Here is a 20,265-nt window from a genome sequence, read left to right as displayed (position 1 = left end):
ATGCTCAAGATTGGATAGTTAGAATCATAGAATATCAGAGTTTGAAGGGGGTTATCTAGTCATCTAGTCCAACCCCCTGCTCAAAGCAGGACCAGTCCCCAATGTTTGCCCCAGATCCCAAAATGGCCCCCTCAAGGATTGAACTCTCAACCCTGGGTTTAGCAGGCCAATGCTCAACCCACTGAGCTATCCCTCCCCCACAAAAAATAAGGGCTCGTGGGGCATGAGTGTTTATGCCTATTACTCCTGATAATGCTAATTAGAGTGGTATGTGTAAATCCATGCTCATTGTAGCTTCAGGAATTCTATATGATAGACTAGTTTCATTGTCCCAAGAGCTTGTTTGTTCAAGGTAGGTGTTCACGGGGGTTTCCTTGAGTCATTTGTCAATTCTGAAACTTTCCCGACAGGCTATATATCTGCATTAGAAAAATCTCAGAAAGTAGGAGTGGTTTGTTTCAATCCTTATTTAAGATCATACATTTTCTCTAGGTGAATTTTCAGACCTCTCTTAGGATTGGCCTCAACTTGTAAATCTCATGCCATGCTTTGTGTAGTATCTAACACAGTCATGTCAACCTGGAGCTCGTGTTCAAAGGAAGTGTTCAGCCTATGGATGTTACTGTGGACTTTAAAAAACAGAGTATATAATTTTAATGCCTTTAAATGTGAATTGCAAAGTTTGCACAATAAAAGGTCCCAACTTGAGTGGGAGCAACTGGATATGATTAACTGGGATCTCACAACAAGTTTTAAATTGTACTCCACTTTGCAGTTCTTCAGAAAATGCACTAGGCGTATGACTTTAGGAATACAATTGATCAGCACAGAAACCAAAGGAGACTGCTTCCTATAGGGATTTTAAAAAGGCAGAATTTAGTCAGTATGAGTAGCTGGTTAAATTTTTCAGTACTGCCAATATGAAAAATCAGTGGGAGTTAAGTGCCTAACTGCCAGCCTTTGAAAATGTACTCTACATTTCAAAAGTGTTGCCAGTTACGCACTTCTCTCTCTCTGTGTGTGTGTGTGTGTTTGTTTGCATAAAGCAAAAGGAGACATTAATTTCTTCAAAACAGCATCCCACCTGCCTCCATTCTTCCCTTCCTGTCACTGTGACCTACAGGTTAATGAACTTGGTCTCTAATCAGAGTCAGACTAAGGGTATGTGTACCCTTTGAGCTGGGGGTGTAATTCCCTGCTCGAAGAGACATATCCATAGCTGTGATCAAGCTAGCATGCCAAAGATAGTGTTGTGGCAAAGTAACAGGAGGCACTAGCCACCTGAAGTACTTACTTGTCTGAGACAGTAGGCATGTGCTCGGGCAGACTAGCTCCTTCCACTGTTCACACTGCCAGGGCTGCACTCTGTTTTTAGAGCACTAGCTCAATAAGAGTTAGCTTGGGTTTGTCTCCTCAAGCTGGGATTTACACCCCAGCTTGAAGTGTGGACAGAATGCAAAGACCTTCCGCTGAGAATGTTGGGCCCCTAGTGTCTTTTAAACGTATGTACTGTTACTCACACACTCCAGCTGACCTCCGGTGCTAAATCAGGGCCCCAAAAATTTAGAATTCATTTGTGGAAATTCGTTGTTTCCTTCCCAAAACTTAGATTGGAGCATTTTAAGTCAGTCAACTTTAGCTTTACTTTGCCTCTGCTCTTTTGAGTTTGTCTGAAGATGGGTCTGCAAAGAACTTGAATTGTTTTCATCCTTTTGAAAGTCTCTGAACCATTGGTCAAATGAATCTCTGAAAGTTTTTTTGATTGTGTTTAATATTGTCCGCACGTTTTCTTGAGCATTTGGTTGCAAGACACTTAAGTGGTAAAAATCAGAAATCAGTTTGGATAACACTGAGAGACTAGCCAAGGGAAAAATCAGTGAAATAAACAAGCTTATTAAAAGCATGTTTGGTATTTTGTGCCCTCTATTTTCAAAGAATTCATGAGAAAGAGAAACTTTATTTCAAAGGCACTTAAATTGAACATGATGGAAAACCCAATCCATAGAGAAGACCATAGAGGCATCACTGTCATAGGCACCCTCTCTAGTGTTGGTCAGAGGGAGAGAATTCTAAATGCCATGAAGACTGGAGGAAAATTTACATTGGTTGATAATCCTGTTTCATGGTAGAGGCAAGAAGGAAGGACTTTACATCTCTTGACTTTTGAACAGTTGGGCATGAGAGGTGGCCATTTTCGACTGGTCCACACCCGGCCCTCATCAATAAGAGTAATACTCTTTGGGGTGCAAACTCTGCTTTATATCTGCTGGATGAAAATTGAGGAGAAACTTGCCGCTTTGTCACTGTAAGAAGAGGAATGAGGAGTTCAGTGATTGCCTCTGATCTGTTATGGACAGGATGTTGTACATTACTTTGGAACTTGATGACCAATTAATATTTGGGAAATGGACTGTAAAATATGCTGCACAGTAAACTTTATCTCTCCTTGTTAATGGGGATTACAATAACTCCAGTGTTTTTCCCTCCCCGCCACCAGAAATGGTGGATGATCACTAATTTACCAGACAGAAATGGAAAAACTTGTTTTATTTTGTACACTAGAAATCTGGGTTTGTAGTGTGGCATTTTATCAGGAACTAAGATACAGAATAAGTAGCCATGAATATTAGATAATTGAAATGACTAAAGGTGATTTAAGTTACTTTTTTTGCTATTTAATAGGCAACATGTTTGTTGCAGTCTATTCATTTCTTTTTTTTCATGGTGTATGATGTTTGTCATCTTTTCTGTAATTTTACTTGCTGATGTATTGTTTAAAAACAAAGTTAAAAAACCAAAACAAAACCCAAACCAACCAAATCTTTACCCAGGCTAAAAGAGCCAAGTTTCTTACCTAAAACTCTTGAATTCAGCGCTAATGCAATGTTAGGGGTTCCCAGAGAAAGCTGAGTCCTGGGGCCCAGGTTTAATGTGGATTGCTTTCAAACATCCCCGTTCTCTGAATCCCACTTGTGACCTGCAGGCACCACTCACTAGCTATGGCAACATTTGGTTTCTGTCCTCAACTGACCTTTTAAGAAAATCTTGGAGGTTTTTAGGTCATGAACTGTGCAATGGCTAGAGTTTTTGTTTAATCTAATTAGATGGATTTCAGTCATTTAAGCTAAGTAGATTTAGTTTTCAGATTCTTTTTTTAAAAAAAAGGGCACAGCCAATTTACTAACCAATAGCAGTGACATAGTAGTTGATACATCTCGAGAGATTTGAATAATTGTATTGGATGGAATTTCTTGAATGAAATACATCAGAGAATAACAATGTGTTGTGTTAAACTCCAGATTTCTTTGTCCTGTTTCTGTTGGGCTGTTTTCCCCCTGTTTCTCTGGTGTCTAGAGGAACTACTTGCATAGCACAGGAAATGTGTGGGGCCATCTTAAAAACAACAGATGCCCCTGCTACTCCTGTGCAATGGCTTTGAAAAGGTGCCACGTAAAACCTAGTCTGTCAGGCAAGCTGGATCTGACCAGTGGGGCATATTTTTGACACCCCTGCTTTAAGCTTTCATCACAGTTTAAATTTATCTTTCAGCATGAGAGCAATATAGACCAAATGCCTTAAAAACAAGGAAATATTGAGCCCAGACATTTATTTTGTGGCATTAAATAGCAGGCCGAAATCTGATAGTAGTTTTACCTTGACCAAAAATAATTTATATGATATGAAACTTAGAGTAACTCCTCCTTTTATTCTCATTTCCTTCTCCCCCAAATAACAATAGCAGTTTGCGTAGTTTATTTTTTCCTCTGTGGCTGTGAGATGCATGGTTGGTTAATCCTAGAGGAATTAGAATAGAAGTAGTGCGGTGCTCTACTTTTGCCTTATGTCTAGTAGAAACTGCACAGTGTTCCTGTGAGAATAAGGTTACTAACATCCCCAGCTGCACTTTGGTCCCAGACATTGTTTACTTTTTAGCTGTACACTAAATCCTGCTTCCCAGAACTAGTAAAAGGCCAGCTTTATACATGCACATGTGTAGAGGAGAGGACGTAAAAGTTCACCACAGCATAACCAAATTCAGTGTTTATCCTGAGATAAATCTGCTGTACATTGCAGCTAGACGAGGAATCTTCTTTATAATCTAGATAGTAATGGGGCTGGAATTCCTGGCAGTTATCAGGTGGAAATGTTTGCTTCCCAGCTGCAGTCCTCCATAATGGCATCTTGCAGGCAGGGCTGTCCTTACTCATATGCAAACTACGCAGCTGTGTACGGCACGAGGAAATTTGGGGCATCAAATTGCCCAAATTTCCTGGTGCCCTAAACAGCTGCGTGCTGCTCCAGTGGCCAGCCAGATCCCCCAGCTGGCTGAGCCAGCCAGGAAAGCTGCCTCTGCTCCGCCCCTGCTCCGCCCCTTCCCACCCCTGCTCCGCCCCAGCCCCTGCTCCGCCCCAGCCCTGCCTCTTCCCACCCCTGCTCCGCCCCAGCCCTACCCTCACTCCACTCCTTCCCTTCCCCAAAGCCCCCGCCCCTGCTCTGCCCCAGCCCCCACTCGTTCCCCAAAGCTTCTGCCACTGCTTTTCTCCTGCCCCGCCTCTTCCCACGCTTGCTCTGCCCCCTGCTCTGCCCCCACTCCACTCCTTCCCCAAAGCTCCTGCCACTGCTCTGCCCCCACCCCACCTCTTCCCACTTCTGCTTTGCCCCAGCCCCGCCCCCACTCCACCCCTTCCCCTGAGGTACGTCCTGGGGGACTGTAGCAGGGGTTGGGCACACCCTGCACTCACCGGGCGGCAGGAAGTGGAGCGACCCAGCCCCAACCTGTTCCACGCCGCCGGTGAGTGCTGGGGGCTGGTTCCCCCCAAGTCCCAAGGGTGGGAGCCAGGGGAGCAGAGCGGAGCGGGCTGGGGCCGGGTCACTCCACTTCCCACCGCCCTGTGAGTGAGGGGTCGGGCCTGCACTGCACTCACCGGGCGGCAGGAAGTGGATCGACCCGGCCCCAACCTGCTCCGCTCCACCGGCTCGTGCTGGGGGGCAGTTCCCCCTCCTCCCCAAGCCTGCTCCTGCCCCCCACAGACCTTGGGTGCAGCCCTCCCGCCCCGCAATGCAGAGGCTGCGTAGGGCACCAAAATGTCTCAGGGTCTACACAGAGAAAAGGAATAGCCTGAAACTCTTTGAATAGACCTGATATTCTGATGCCTTTGGCAGTTCTTAAATTCATCATTGCCTCTTCTAATTGCTGATGTGAAACGAATTAGATTTATTTCTTCATTTTATGATGTACTACATCAATGAAAGGCTTTTACCTCCATCCCTCTGTCATCCACACCCTCTAGTTGCCCTTTAATTCTTGCACGTTCACAAGGACCTGCAATAACTCTCCCTCCTGAGTCTACAAAGCCACTCCTTGGTTTTGATTCTGATCTTGCATTGATTTTACATTATTCCATTGGGAGGAAGACTCTAGCTCCCCACTTACCTTGAGCAGAGTTTTGACCTCATAAAGGGAGAAGTGCCAGAGACTCCATGAAATCCACTTAGAACTTGGCTATCGCTATTGAGATTTTATGTAGAAGGTGCTTAGATACTACAGTGATGGATGGCTGTTTAAACCCTAAAATAGATTTAATTGGAGGTACTCCTGAGATCAGAACTGGGGCCTGTTGAGTTTTCTGTCGAGGTCTGTAGAGAGCAGTGGTTTGACTCTGGAGACTGAGCATGCTTGTAGACCAGGGGTGAGCAAACTTTTTGGCCCAAGGGCCATATCTGGGTACGGAAATTGTATGGCGGGCCAAGAATGCTCACGAAATTGGGGGTTGGGGTGCGGGAGAGGGTGAGAGCTCCTGCTTGGGGTGAGGGCTCTAGGGGTGGGTCAGAAATGAGGAGTTCAGGGTGCAGGAGAAGACTCTGGGCTGGAGCAGGGGGTTGCGGTGCAGTGGGGTGGTGAGGGCTCCAGCTGGGGATGGGGGCTCTGGGGTGAGGCTGAGGATGAGGGGTTGAGGGTGCAGGAGGGTGCTCCGGGCTGGGACTGAGGGGTTCGGAAGGCAGGAGGGGGATCAGGGTTGGGGCATGGGGTTGGGGGGCAGGAGGGGGTCAGGGGCGCAGCCTCCGGGCAGCGCTAACATCAAGCAGCTTCCAGAAGTAGCAGCATGTGCCCCCTCTGGTTCCTACACAGAGGTGTGGCTCTGCACGCTGCCCTGTCTGCAGGCGCCACCCCTGCAGCTCCCATTGGTTGTGGTTCCCGTACAGTGGGAGTTGCGGGAGCGGCGCTTGGGGCAGGGGCAGCATGCTGAGCCACAGGGGGGACATGCCACTGCTTCTGGGAGTGGCACAAAGCGGGGCAAGCCCCCAACCCCGCTCCCTGGCTGGAGCCGGGCAAGTCCTGGACAGATGCATCTCCTAAAGCTAAAATGACAATATTTCCTAATGATTTCATCACTAGAAAAGGAGCAGGGATTGGAAAAACATCAATTTCCCTGGAAACTTAATGCTCTTGCAAGGTATATTTGAAAGTAATTTGCTGGCTTACATGATATCAGTTGTTCTATAAAAATAAATTGTATATGAGATTATGAAAGTATTTTTTTCTCCATTACTAATGGAAAGGGTTTGATCTTTGACTACAGGGAGACTCCAGACCTTGTGAGTTTGTCTCTTTAAACAACCTGTGCTGTTTCTGGGTACAGCCCTTAATATGAGGACTTCAGACTAAAAGAATCTCGAAAGAGATTTTTGTTTTAACTAGAATCCTACTGTTTAAATTCTTCAGTGGAAGAGGCATTAAACCTATGTGTAATATATATATAATCCATACATAGTTATATAGCTAAAGAAAGGTTTGTTTCATAAATGTAAAAAATAAAATAAGCCAAGCTAGTAGCAATGTTACTCTCTGTAAATTTTCATAGATCTTTAAGATTAGACTAGCTCCATCTGGCAGGCAGGCTGACAGTTTTTGAATGTAGTACTGTTGTCTCTCTATTGCTGTGGAGTCTCTTGTTAATGTTTCATTAATGAAGCTGCTGTAATTTGAGTAATAAATTTAAATGGCCAGTAATCTGTGCTGGGAAACAGTTCACCTCACGGGAAACTACAGCATTGAGGAACAAGAAAGATTAAATATAACATGGAATGAAGGGTTCTCAGTGGCTCATCTGTGTGCAGCCACAGTAGTTAGATATACATTTACTTGAAGGTTTAATACTTGTTTAGCAGGCCGAGCTAATTTCCATAAGTCTTGCACTTAATGTTTCAGGAACACAGTTGGGAAAGATTTTATTTCCTTTCCCAAAGCTGCAAATAAATATTTTTTCCTTAACAAAATAAGCACCCAGAAAGGCAATATTCAAAACAATTAGCTGAATCATGGCCATTCTTTCTCATGATTAATTTTTTGAAAATGAATTTCACAGTCATGATCTATCTATTCCTGCTGTTCATAATAACAAACTGGCTAAACATTGTGAATAATTCTCTCAGTATCTAGAATGTTGCCGGTTCCTGTGCAAATGGAACAGCTGTTGTGTATTCCCAGTGTTCTGAATACAAAAGGAAAAAGTGTGCATGGACAAAAGCAGGTTTAATATCCCATCCACTTTGATGAAGGAAAAGGGAAGAGACTATACGCGTTTTTAAAGCAGAGCTGGAATGTTACAGTGGTGCTACTTGTACCTGATCAGGAAATTTAATTAGCTAGATTCTCTTGTGCTCCAGCCCCATCATGCTGCTGGCTGCAAATGCCCAACAGAGAATCCACCTGACAGATGGGAATTCCGCAATGGTATAAAGCCAGCAGATCCAACTCCTGCTCCAACCATCGCCACCCCCAAAGTAGGGACCAAGGTCAGAATAGAGCTCAGCTCTGCTTTGCCAGTCCTCTACTGGCATAAGGTCCCCATGGGACTAACTCTACAGTGGCCCCTGGTCCTGCATTGCATAGAGCTTGGCATAGGGGAGAATGAAGCCCCAGTAATATATTTATCTAGTAATATATTTCTCTCTGATAGCAACATCTCTGAAAATCAGGCCTATAGCATGCAGGTTCTAACCTCTGTGCCTCTGTGTCCCCATGTATGAAAGGAGGCAGAACTTTACCTCTCCTCATGGGGTGAGGGGAGGATTTAATCTTTGCAAAATGCTTCGTGAGTCAAGTGTCTTGGATGGAAAGCTCTATACAAGTGTCATGTTATTACCATGTGCCTTGTTCTTCTGAGTGACAAGAAGAAAGCTATAGAAAATAAGCCGTCATTTTTATGAATTGGAGCTCTCCCACTTCTTTTTTCAGTGCTTTGCAATTTTTGTGCTCCCCTCAAATTATTTATTTTAAAATCACAACTGTCATGAGTGATTCCCAGCCCACACCTTTTTTTTTTTTAAGCATTATAGTTTCTGAAACCTTGCATGTATATGAGGTGCATCTCTTCAGTTTGTTGCAAAGGGCTTATACAACAATATAAGATTAATTTACAAAGCATTTGTACATTTTGAAAAATAGTTTATTTGGGAGGAAGCAAAACCTTCCTGTCCAACAGAGAATGAGCTATTTCAGTTTGCCTGGAAGTATATTTTGTCTTTATCCCCCCATGTGTATTGTCTCTCTAGATGTCAATTTGTATCTCTTCACTTTTTCACCAGTGTCACAAGTTGTGGCCATGATCTTGAATAGCTAACCGATGCTACAGATGCCGTTCTGAACAAATATTGAACTGATAAAAGCAGTAGAATTTACCCATCTGAGCTGTGTAGTTTACAGTTTCATCTCTTTCTTTCTGTCAGGAGTAGGTAAAAATCATGCAGTTGCAAAGATGAAAAGAAATCGCCTCTTCTATTAAAAAAATACAAATGCTTTGTAAATTAATCTTATCAATCTGTTGTATAAGCCCTTTTCAGTCTTAAAAAATAGAAGAGGCAAGTTCTTTTCACCTTTTCAACTGCATGATTTTTAGTAAAATCTTGGGCGTGTGGATCCCACCTACCCTAATTTTGAATTTTAGGGAAAGTTTCAACCCTCTAGATGGGTTACCAGTATCTGCTGATTTTTATAAAGTTGTGCAAAAATTATTTGTGGCTCCTGAAGGCTTCAGAGGAAGGTCAGCATTTTGTAGAAGCCCATCCCAAATAAAATCTCCAGCTTTGTGGCTGTAAGTGACAGAGCTGGTCAGGGTCAGGTTATGTAAATTAGCTCCCCATCTGCCATTCTCTTAACACCTGATCTGCCAAGTAGTCATATCCATGTGGAGTTCTGTCTGCTCCCACATGGAGTCCCATTAACTTTAGTTCAACTGTCTCTGAGGCCTGGTCTATACTACAGTGTTACGTTGATCCTATTTCAGAGTAACAGCCGTGTTAGTCTGTATTCGCAAAATCTTAAAATTCGCTATCTTAAAACAAAAAAACTTCAAATCCAGACTCCAGCGAGAAACTGCTGAATTGGAATTCATTTGCAAATTGGATACTATTAATTTAGGCTTAAATAGAGACTGGGAGTGGCTAAGTCATTATGCAAGGTAGCCTGTGTCCTCTTTTTTTTTCCTACCCCCACCCCCCCAGATGTTCTGGTTTAACTTGGATTTAAACTTGGAGAGTGGTCAGTTTGGATGAGCTATTACCAGCAGGAGAGTGAGTTTGTGTGTGTATGGGGATGGGGGGGATGTGAGAAAACCTGGATTTGTGCAGGAAATAGCCCAACTTGATTGTCATGCACATTGTGTAAAGAGTTGTCACTTTGGATGGGCTATCACCAGCAGAAGAGTGAATTTGTGTGGGGGGGTGGAGGGTGAGAAAACCTGGATTTGTGCTGGAAATGGCCCACCTGATGATCACTTTAGATAAGCTATTACCAGCAGGACAGTGGGGTGGGAGGAGGTATTGTTTCATATTCTTTGTGTATATATAAAGTCTGCTGCAGTTTCCACGGTATGCATCCGATGAAGTGAGCTGTAGCTCACGAAAGCTTATGCTCAAATAAATTGGTTAGTCTCTAAGGTGCCACAAGTTGATCCTATTGGGATCCGGGAAGTGGCAGTGTTACGTTGATGCAAGGCAGCTTACATCGACCTAGCTCTGTAAACGCCTACACTAAAATGTTGCTCCCGCCGATGTAACTTGCCTGCTACACCGACTTAATAACTCCACCTCCATGAGAGATGTAGTGCTTAGATCGACGTAGTTAGGTCAATGCGCTGTCAGTGTAGACACTCTGTTACTTACGTCCACTTCAGTGGCCTCCAGGAGGTGTCCCACGATGCCCCATTACAACCATTCTGGTCACCGCTTTGAACTCCACTGCCCAGCAGCCAGGCACACAGGTATACGCCCTGCCCCATTAAAGCCCTGCAAATTTTGAAATTCCATTTCCTATTTGCTCAGCGTGGAGAGGTCACCTAGCAACTACCCAGCTAACCAGGCCAGCTTCACGCTGCAGACATGCTCCTGCCTAGAGTGCACAGGTGGTGGTAGATGTCTTGGGTCTCCGGGGGAGAAGGCACAGCTCCGGTTGAGCCTAGAAACATCGATATCTACAACCAGATCTTTTGGACAGGAAGGAGAAGGGCTACAAGAAGGCCCCGCTGTAGTGCTGCGTGAAAGCCAAAGAGCTGCGGCAGGCATAGCAGAAGGCCAGGGAGGCTAACAGTCGCTCTGGTGTGGAGCCGCAGACATGCCATTTTTACAAAGAGCTATATGCCGTCCACGGTGGAGACTCCACCACCCCTCCTGAGAGCCCTGTGGATACTTCAGAGGAGCCTGAGTCATAGGCCTCTGTCATGAACAGTGACGAGGAAGAGGAGTATGAGGGACAGACGACCGGGAGATACAATGGCGCAGCAAGCCAGGACCTGTTCTTGACTTCTGCACAGTCCAGCCAGTCCTTACAGTCAGCCCAGCATAGGCGAGCCTGATGCAGGGGAAGGAACCTTTGATAATTATGTAGTTTGCTTTGATATTGCGGGGACGCATGTACTTAGGTTAAAAGAGGTAGTGAAACTACCAAGAGAGGTAGTATTACTATTTGCTTTGCATTCCCCCATACAGTTAGGCAGAAGGGCCCTGCGGAGCAGTTTATGTGCACCGAGATGTCCTGTGAATCCTCCATAGAGATCTTGAGGAAACTTTCCTGGGTAGTCTGCAATCCTCTGCTGAAGTTTTTTGGGCGGAGCTGCCTCATTTCTCCCACACTTTCCCATGCCACTCAGCAATTACTAGCAGCATACAACCCTGGTCTGCAGCTTGCGTTACCCTCAGGACTATCGCTTGTGGAAAACAATGCCAGTGTTCAGTTGCTCTATCTGCATATGCTCATGTAAGTTTCCACACAGCCATCGCCACTCACTTCTCCAGTGCAGCTCTCATTTTGGTGTTACGGTGCTGGAGGGCTGGGGCGAGCGCGCTACACATATCCAGGAATGTGGCCTTACACTTCTGAAAGTTCTGCAGCCACTGCTCATCCTCCCAAACCTGCATGACAATGCAAACCCGCCAGTCAATGGTTTGTTTCTCGGGCCCAGAACCAGCACTCCACCATCTGCAGCTGGTCTGTGAACGCCACCGACAACCTTGAATTGTTTCTTTCTATGTCGTGGCCAGGGGAGAGGCGCCTATCCCGCGGCCCCAGCCCCGGAGCTGCCATGGTGGGGAGCGGCGCCTCTCCCCTCCAGCCCAGGTTCTGGTGCTCCCAAGCGCTCCTGCGGGGAGAGAGACCTGGGGGGAATTCTCTCTCCCCACTGTAGCCATGGGGCAGTCTGCACCCCAAACCCCTCATCCCCCGTCCCACCCCAGAACCAGGTCCCCCAGCCGGAGTCCTCACCCCGCTGCACTCCAACCCTCTGCCCCAGCTCTGAGCCCCCTCCTACACTCCGAACCCCTTGGGCCCACCCAAGGTGTCACACACCACCTCCATATTGGTGCACATAACAAAATCCATTCCGCACATGCATGGGAAAAATTAGACGGAACACTGTTTGCGGGGGCTTTTGAAAGGAGGGGTGAAATATTATGGGATGCAAATAAAATTATGGGATGCATTATGGAACGTTGAAATCATGTTCCCAGTCACCCCTGCAAAACTCGTTTGCCCCCATGAGGCATTGCAAACCTTTCCCAAAACACCCTGTGCTAGATGGTGGCAAGTTGCACAGTGGGATAGCTACCTGTGGTGCACCGCTCTCTGCAGCGATGCAAATGTTGCTAGTGAGGACATGCTCTGCTGACACAAGGAGCATAGCGTGGACACGCAAAAGCGATTTAATTATTGCAGTGGCTGTATGTCAATGTAACTTAGGTTAACTTAATTTTGTAGTGTGGACTTGCCCTAAGACTTCTTCTGTAGCCCTTTTCATATGTCGTGGAAAAATTAACCACGCATTGTGTTTGGATCAGAACAAAGCCTGACATCCATTTATTCAAGCATGTGCATACAGGGAGAGTCAGCTGAAGCTGCTCTGGCGTATACAGAAAATACAGGCGCTTATATTGCTGAAAACCACAATTTGTTAAACCCACTTTCTTTAACAGTATTTTACTTATTTGGCATATAGTGCAAGTTTCAACAGTAGCTTTGCCTTATTTGGAGTTTAGCAAAAACAAGCTTTTCCTGTTATTGACCGGTGTTTTCTTTGCGGTTAATGGTTTTTTCTAACGTCTAGCTATTATGGTTACATTTTTTAAGCTGTGCTGTTTGCAATCACCCCTTAATGGAATTTTCCACACTCTCTTATTATGCTTCATATACACAGATAGCTTGACCAAAGTTTTAGGCCTGCTTGAGAAGTTTAGGCCTACTTGAGTCCACTGAATTTTTCCTCCACACATATAAGGATCTCAAGAATATTTGCAAACACTTACACACCACAGTTCCCCTGTGGGGGAGCAGGTGTTTGTTAGCATCATTTTACATATGGGTAAACTGAGAGGAAGTATGGTTTAGTGCAGGGATGGGCAAACTTTTTGGCCTGAGGGCCACATCTGGGAATAGAAATTGTATGGCGGGCCATGAATGCCCACAAAATGGGGGTTGGGGTGCGGGACGGGATGCGGGCTCCGGCTGGGGGTGCAGGCTCTGGGGTGGGGCCAGAAATGAGGAGTTCAGGGTGCAGGAGGGGGCTCCAGGCTTGGGTGGGGGAGGGCTCCGGCTGGGGTGGAGGTGCACAGGAGCCGGAGTAGGGCCATGCCGTGGCTTCCAGGAGCTGTGTGGTGTGGCCCATGACCCAGCGCCCCGGCTTGAGTGGGGCCATGCCGCGGCTTCTGGGAGCCGCATGGTGCAGTCCCCAACCCTGTGCCCCGGCTGGAGTGCTGGAGCGGGGCCTAAACTTCCAGCATTACCCTGGTCAGGTCACTTAGTCTCTCTGTACCTCACATTTCCAACTGTAAAATGGAGGGGATAGCACTGCCCTACCTCCCAGTGGTTCTGAGAATAAATGTATTAAAGATTGTGAGATGCTCAGACTCAGCAGTAATGGGGGTTATATGAGTACCTTAGATAGATGGGTGCAAAGAGTTTGAACGACTTTCTGAAGGTCATACAATGAGCTAATAACAGAGTTAGGCAGAGAAACAGAATCTCAGTTCTCAGTCCCTTTTCTCTAACCATTAGATACATGTTTCCAATCCATGTACATATATAGTATTGATGTGAGAGGCCCTAAAAATGATTTTAAATAGTCTTCAGAGAGAGACACTCTGGTTTTCAGTAGGAACGTTTTATTTTTCATCATTTTAGCTGCCTGTCTCTGCCATTGTTTCAGGCAGGTACTTGGAATGATTCCAGAGGTTAACAAGAGTTTGCCATGGAGTGCATCTTTGCTGTTTTTAAATGAAGTAGAATAGCTTTTGTTTCGGGTTTTTTTTTTTTTTTTTTAATGGTTTCCTATAACATACTGCTGCCTAGGTCTCCTCAGCATCCCCACCACCACTCACTGGCCTGTAGGCAAGGCTTCGGCAGACATATGTTCTGTGTAGAATTTCCAGCCTCAAGAGTTTTCGTGCTGTATAGACTCTGCCCTTGCCCAAAGCTCTTAGGCAGACAAAATGAGCTTTGGAAACAACTCTGTCATGGACGGATGCAGGGAGGCACTGAACTGAATATTGAAACAATTTACTAAAATATTAGCTTTTCAGATAGTTAAACTGAAATTAGCTATTGTGTACATAAGATTTCTAGCCCTGTGCTTGTGAACTTGAATGAAATTTTAAGAAAATAAATATCATGAAACACAAAGATCATGGCTCATTGCTCCTGTCAGTATGCTGTTCATGCTGTTTGCTTGTTGGGCCAGGGAGAACAGTCTGTCATGCACAATTTTCCCCTCTCCTTCAAGTTGCTCCTCTGGCCAGTAAGTCCTCAGGCTTTGTTCTCCACTCTGTGGCACCAGCTTGACAGTGGTGTAACTCCAATGCCATACAACAGCGTCAGAATGGTGTAACAGTCAGGAATTGGGCCCTCCACTTTTATGCTCTATCCCAGTTGGATCCACTTGTATACACGTTTCTGAACATTTCTAGGCAGCAGGTTCCCCTCTGTTTTGAGATGTGTGCCAATATACATGTGTTTGGCAGTTAATTAGGAGTTTCTTCAAAGAGATTCTTTGAAGTGAAATGTAGTTTCCTAAGGGAAATTGAAATGAAACTTATTACTCATATACAAATGGATCCAATTTGGGTGGAGCATAAATATGGAGGGCTTGCTTCCTGACTCCATGTACACCAGTTTGATGCTGTTGTAAGGCAGTGGAGTGAGTTACACCAGCTTGACAACAGTGTTACAGAATCAGGCTTGGGGACTGCAAGTTTAGTTGGCCAATAAAAGAAGCAGCGCAAAGGAAAGATGGGGCAATTATGATTGGCGGGGAGACTATCTCCTTAGCCCAACAAGCTAGCAGTAACCAGAGAATATTGACAGTGGAATTCTCATATGTATGGTCTTTTTGCCAGCAGTGGTGGATTTTCAGGGCCTTGCAGTTCTGGTTCGTGTTTGGATCAGAAATTGATGATACTAAGTCAGAGTATTTTCTTCAGGTAATTTGTTTATTTACAAATGTAGGAGCACTGTTTTCTGAAGCAGGGCTGATAATGAATGGCACAAGTCTAACCACTTTTGGTGGAAATCTCTGCCCTGTTGTCTCTTCCAGGGACACACACAGACCAACCAGCCAAAACTGTCTGCTTGTAGCTTAATACACAGCCTCTTTCCAGCTTCTTCTGACTCATTCCAACTGCTTAAACATACATGTAAGCAGCCACTAGCCTCTGCTGTGGAATGACTGTCTAGGAGAGCATGGGCAATTATCCTCACAGTACCCCCTTGAGGTAACCTGCTTGTATCCATTCTTTCTAGTGTGTGTGTGTGTGTGTCTGACAGACATCCTTAATGACAGGCAAGTACAATATATAAGTAGACAACTCCTTTTAGAAAAGATTACTCCCATTTTTCAAAAACACAGGAGGTAAATACTATACACGCTTATGGATTCTCCATACCTCGTTATATTTCAGCTGCCAAACCATTCTCACCATTCCTTCCTTCTGCATGTCTCCGCGCCAAAATAGAGCACGGAATGGAAAAGGAGAATTACTAGCAAAGTACAGTACTGGCTTCTAGGCAGGATATGTTACAATTATTAAGTTGACTACATCTGATTTACTCTAGAGTAATTGTTTCTCAAAGGAATTGCCAGACAAAGTCACACTGAGGTGTAGCTGATCTTAAAATATTCAGTAGCCAAATATCAAGGATGTAATCACAAAAAGAAAAGGAGTACTTGTGGCACCTTACAGACTAACCAGTTTATTTGAGCATAAGCTTTCGTGAGCTACAGCTCACTTCATCGGATGCATACTGTGGAAAATACAGAAAATGTTTTTAATACACACAGACCATGAAAAAATGGGTATTTATCACTACAAAAGGTTTTCTCTCCCCCCAAACCCACTCTCCTGTTGGTAATAGCTTGTCTAAAGTGATCACTCTCCTTACAATGTGTATGATAATCAAGGTGGGCCATTTCCAGCACAAATCCAGGGTTTAACACGAACATCTGAGGAACAGTGGGGAGGGGAGGAATAAACAAGGGGAAATAGGTTACTTTTTAATTGGATACAACTAACTTAGGCTTGAATAGAGACTGGGAATGGTTGATTCATTATAAAAAGTAACCTATTTCCCCTTGTTTATTCCTTCTCCCGCCCCCCCCCCCCCCCACTGTTCCTCAGACGTTCTTGTTAAACCCTGGATTTTTGCTGGAAATGGCCCATCTTGATTATCATACACATTGTAAGGAGAGCGATCACTTTAGATAAGTTATTACCAACAGGAGAGTGGGTTTGGGGGGAGAGAAAACCTTTTGTAGTGATAAACACCCATTTTTTCATGGTTTGTGTGTATAAAAACATCTTCTGTATTTTCCACAGTATGCATCCGATGAAGTGAGCTGTAGCTCACGAAAGCTTATGCTCAAATAAATTGGTTAGTCTCTAAGGTGCCACAAGTACTCCTTTTCTTTTTGCAAATACAGACTAACACGGCTGTTACTCTGAAAGGATGTAATCAGTAACTCTTTACTCCTGATTACAGGAACTCCCCACAGTGTTAGAAAGTCTCTCTTCGCCCCCTCTTGTCAAATTGCAGAGCTGGCAGTATTCAACTTTATTAACAGGTCTTTTGAGCAAGATTAATTGGGTCCTTAAGCGGTTCAGTTTCTCCTGAGATTTCACATTTGTTTAGGTCCACATGCATCTGCATTTACAGCTGTCTACCTGCAATGCTTGATTATTAGACAATATTGTGAAGTCAGTATGAATAGGTTTCCCCAGAGTATCTTTCTTGATACATATTTGCAGTTTTCTGTACTGGGCTTTAGATAGCAGCCTCTTTCCCTCCTCCTCAGCGGGTACTCTTTCTGTCCAGTTGTATCATAAAATTTCTTTCCTGTCTACATGTGCAAATAGCCATTGAGTGTTGCAGATCCGTTATTGAGTATTGCAGATGCTGCTTTGCTAGCGATATGGTTACTCCAGAGAGTTCACAAGCCTGTTCTGCAGATGAGCCAGCCCGCTTCCCTAGTCTGATCTTTTGTGTTTGCGTTCTTTCTAATCCTGTGCTAAGGTGAAATATTCTTCACAGTTTGTCAGACAGGATTATGGAGTTGACTGTAAAACTATGGAAATGACTCATCTCAGCATTTTTTTCTTCTTAGGAGTGATCTGGGATGAAAGTGAAAATGTCAGATCTGTTATAAATAATGTGGAAATGACAGCCCGGCAGAGAGATCTGCCGTCTCGCAGACCCCTTTTCTATCTGCTGCTATTGAAAAGAAATAAGTCTAGGATGGCCAGATCCCCAGCTGATGCAAATCTACACAGCTCCCTTGACTTCAGTGGAGCTACATCTGTTTACAGCAGCCAAGGATCTGGTCCAGAATGTCTAAATTACTGTGTCAATTTGGATGAAGTATATCCCCTTACGTTGAGCCAGGTTGGTTAGTTAGGAGTTGAACTGCTGAGTTCTTAGTTTAGTATTGGGCTCTATACCATATACTTTATTGATCCTATGAAAGTGTATTTAATGCAGTAGTAAATAATTTCCAAACCTCACAGCAGCAACGGAGTATCCAGAGTGCAATTAAACTGGTAATTTTCTGCTCGTTGCCTTTACTTTTGTCAGGAAAACACCTTTCAGAATTTAATGTGGCACAAAGAAGGTTGTGGTTTGATGGGCCAGCAGTAAAAAATTACATCCCTGAGAACCCTGGGTGAACAGAATATATAATACAGCCAATAAACAATCTCATCAGTCACACTTGATGAGAGCAGTGTGGAGGCAGTGTGTTGTGTTGATCATTCCAAAATTTGATTTCATGGGGACATTTAGGCATCAGGGTGGTAGTGGGAAAGGGAATGAAAATGTATACAAAGGAGTCAGGAGCCCCATAAACCTGCGCACAATGGCAGCACCACCAAATAAGTATGAGTGCTGGGAGCAATTTGAAGGGTAATGGGAATCTAATGAAGAGCAAACATCAGGGTTGTTTTGTTTTTGTTTTTAGGAGGAGAGTCCTATTGGGGAAAACCTTTTAAAGATGAGTTCAAGCCAAATCTGTCCCACACTGGACGTGGTATTGTTAGCATGGCCAATTCAGGACCCAACAGCAACAAATCACAATTGTAAGTGGTCACTTCCTATTTTATAAGGGGTTTTCTTATAGAGTGAAGAAAATAAATGGAATTCTATGAACTACTTATGATGCACCAGAATGAAATGCTCTCCCAGGTACTTCGTATTGATACCACCAAAGTGGAAGACCCATTTTAAACAGTAAGATGAGAGCAACTTGAAGCATGCCATGAAGATCTGTAGTTCCTTTGTGGTTTTGATATCATCAGTAGAGTTCCCTGTTTCATAATTTGTCGTTTTTGTTCACTTTCTCTGGCTCTTCAGAGAAAAGAGGTTGTTCCTACTATGGAACTTTTAAAAAGACACTCTCTTATGGCTCAATCCTGCAAGGTGCTGAGCACTATAGCACCTTCATTTAGACATGTGATTAACTTTAAGTACATGAGTAATAGTCCCATTGTCTTTAATAAGATTACTCATGCGCTTAAAGCTAAGTACTTGCTTAAGTAGTTTGCTGCACTGGGACCAAAGTGCTGGGCACCTTGTAGGATCAAGCCCTCAGAGCCTGTCTTGAAGCTGAGCATTATTGCCAGATCACTGATGCTAAATCAACTAGTGGATAGTGGAGTTTTCTTTAAAAAGATATTTCAGGTACCCAGGAAACAGATTATAGGAAATTATTTGGAACAACTCGCAAGAGCTACTGTTCATACTCTGTGATTTACTGCTATTGTGTCACAACATCTACTTTCATGTGTGCCTATATTTTGCCTTGGCACTGTAAATTTACACAAAGTTCCTTTTATACCATGAAGTCCTTGAGACTCTCCAGCTGCTTGCTTTTATAAGACTTCATAGACAATATTTAGAATTTTCTGAGAACTGTTGCTAACTTAGAAGCTGTATGAATGGCTCACCTATACAGGTGATGGTCACACTGATGTAGAACGAGGTAGGTAGATAGGTTCAGTGTACAAAGTTACAATAGATCATTTTTATAAGCACCTGGTCCTGACAAGGACTTTAGTAAAATTCAGTCTTCATCCCAGGAATCCTCAGGAATTAGGTTAATTCCCTGTTTGTTTTGTTTTGGCTGTCCTCATGAATGATGAGCTTTCAGTATTTTATAAGGCCCATGTTAGCTCTCAAGTATTTTTGGTATACTGTTATCTGATTGACTTCTGCTGGTCTAATTATTGTACAACTGAGAATAAGATGTTACAGGGCATGCATAAAGAAGATTAAATTTAATGTGCACCCCTTGAGAGACTCATGCATTAACCCAGGGATTTCCAAACCTTTTCATGGGCTTAACCACATCTTAATAGAGAAATTACCTTGCAGATGTCATCCACTCCCATTTACAATCGCATAATTTCTGTGTGGCAACTACAGTACTTGCATACATGGGAAAGGGCTATTAGGAAAATGTTTTATTTTTAGCTGTCTATAATGCTATGTAACCGATGAAAACAAGGAGGAGAGCCAGCACTATGTGCTAGCCAACTCTCCAGGGACCATCAGTGTCCACAAACCACGCTATGGGACCCTCTGCATTATATATAGTTGTGGTCGGAGCTTCCAAAGAAATGTTAAGCCATTCAAAAAAGTTTGAGTGATTGAGCTTACTTTGCAAACGATATCTTAGACCCTATATTTAAGTTTTGCAAAACTTTAAACAAAACATAATAGCAACAAAAGTTTTCTGAGTTTTATTATTTCAGTGAAACACTGTTTAATTTAAATATTCTTCTGCAGTGTTTGCAACCTAAACATGGCATTACTGAGCCAATAAGAGAGATGGATTGTAAACAGGCCAATATAGCTTCACTTTACCTGTAAATTTTCACCATTTACAATATTTATTTTTAAATCTATTTTGAAAATTGGTACTAACCTAGTGAGGCACAGTGTTAAAGTTCTTTGCCAGGTACAGAATCCTGATCCTTATAAATGTAATCTAATTCAGGAGCAGGAGCCATAAGGACTTGCTAACCTAGAATGGCATTCTTAAAATCTGAATGTTCATAGAAGGGGATGTTCAGCTGAGTCAAAGGCATTTGCATAAGTTATTCGTTAAAGTGGTAAATAGGACTGTGAGAGAGAAACTGGAATAAAAGTATCAAAACATGAGGAGTAAAGAACTGGCTGTTGTCAGATACAGTCCACAAAAAGTAAAATATGGTAAGTCTCATTCATTGTGCTCC

General features: G+C 43.8%; 1 protein-coding gene across 1 annotated transcript in view; it reads left to right on the top strand.

Moving 5' to 3' along the window:
- PPIL2 (peptidylprolyl isomerase like 2) overlaps window positions 1-20,265 on the top strand; it is a 116,286-nt gene that overhangs the window by 82,045 nt on the left and 13,976 nt on the right. Inside the window, exon 15 of the mRNA XM_084649456.1 lies at window positions 17,991-18,108. Within this exon, the coding sequence (XP_084505582.1) occupies window positions 17,991-18,108 (118 nt within the window). The remainder of the gene's footprint in view (window positions 1-17,990; window positions 18,109-20,265) is intronic.

The sequence above is a fragment of the Lepidochelys olivacea genome (genome assembly GCF_965140295.1).
Source record: "Lepidochelys olivacea isolate rLepOli2 genome assembly, chromosome: 15".
Taxonomy (NCBI): domain Eukaryota; kingdom Metazoa; phylum Chordata; order Testudines; family Cheloniidae; genus Lepidochelys; species Lepidochelys olivacea.
Note: the sequence above shows the minus strand (reverse complement) of the source record. Positions and strands in the feature narration are given on the sequence as shown.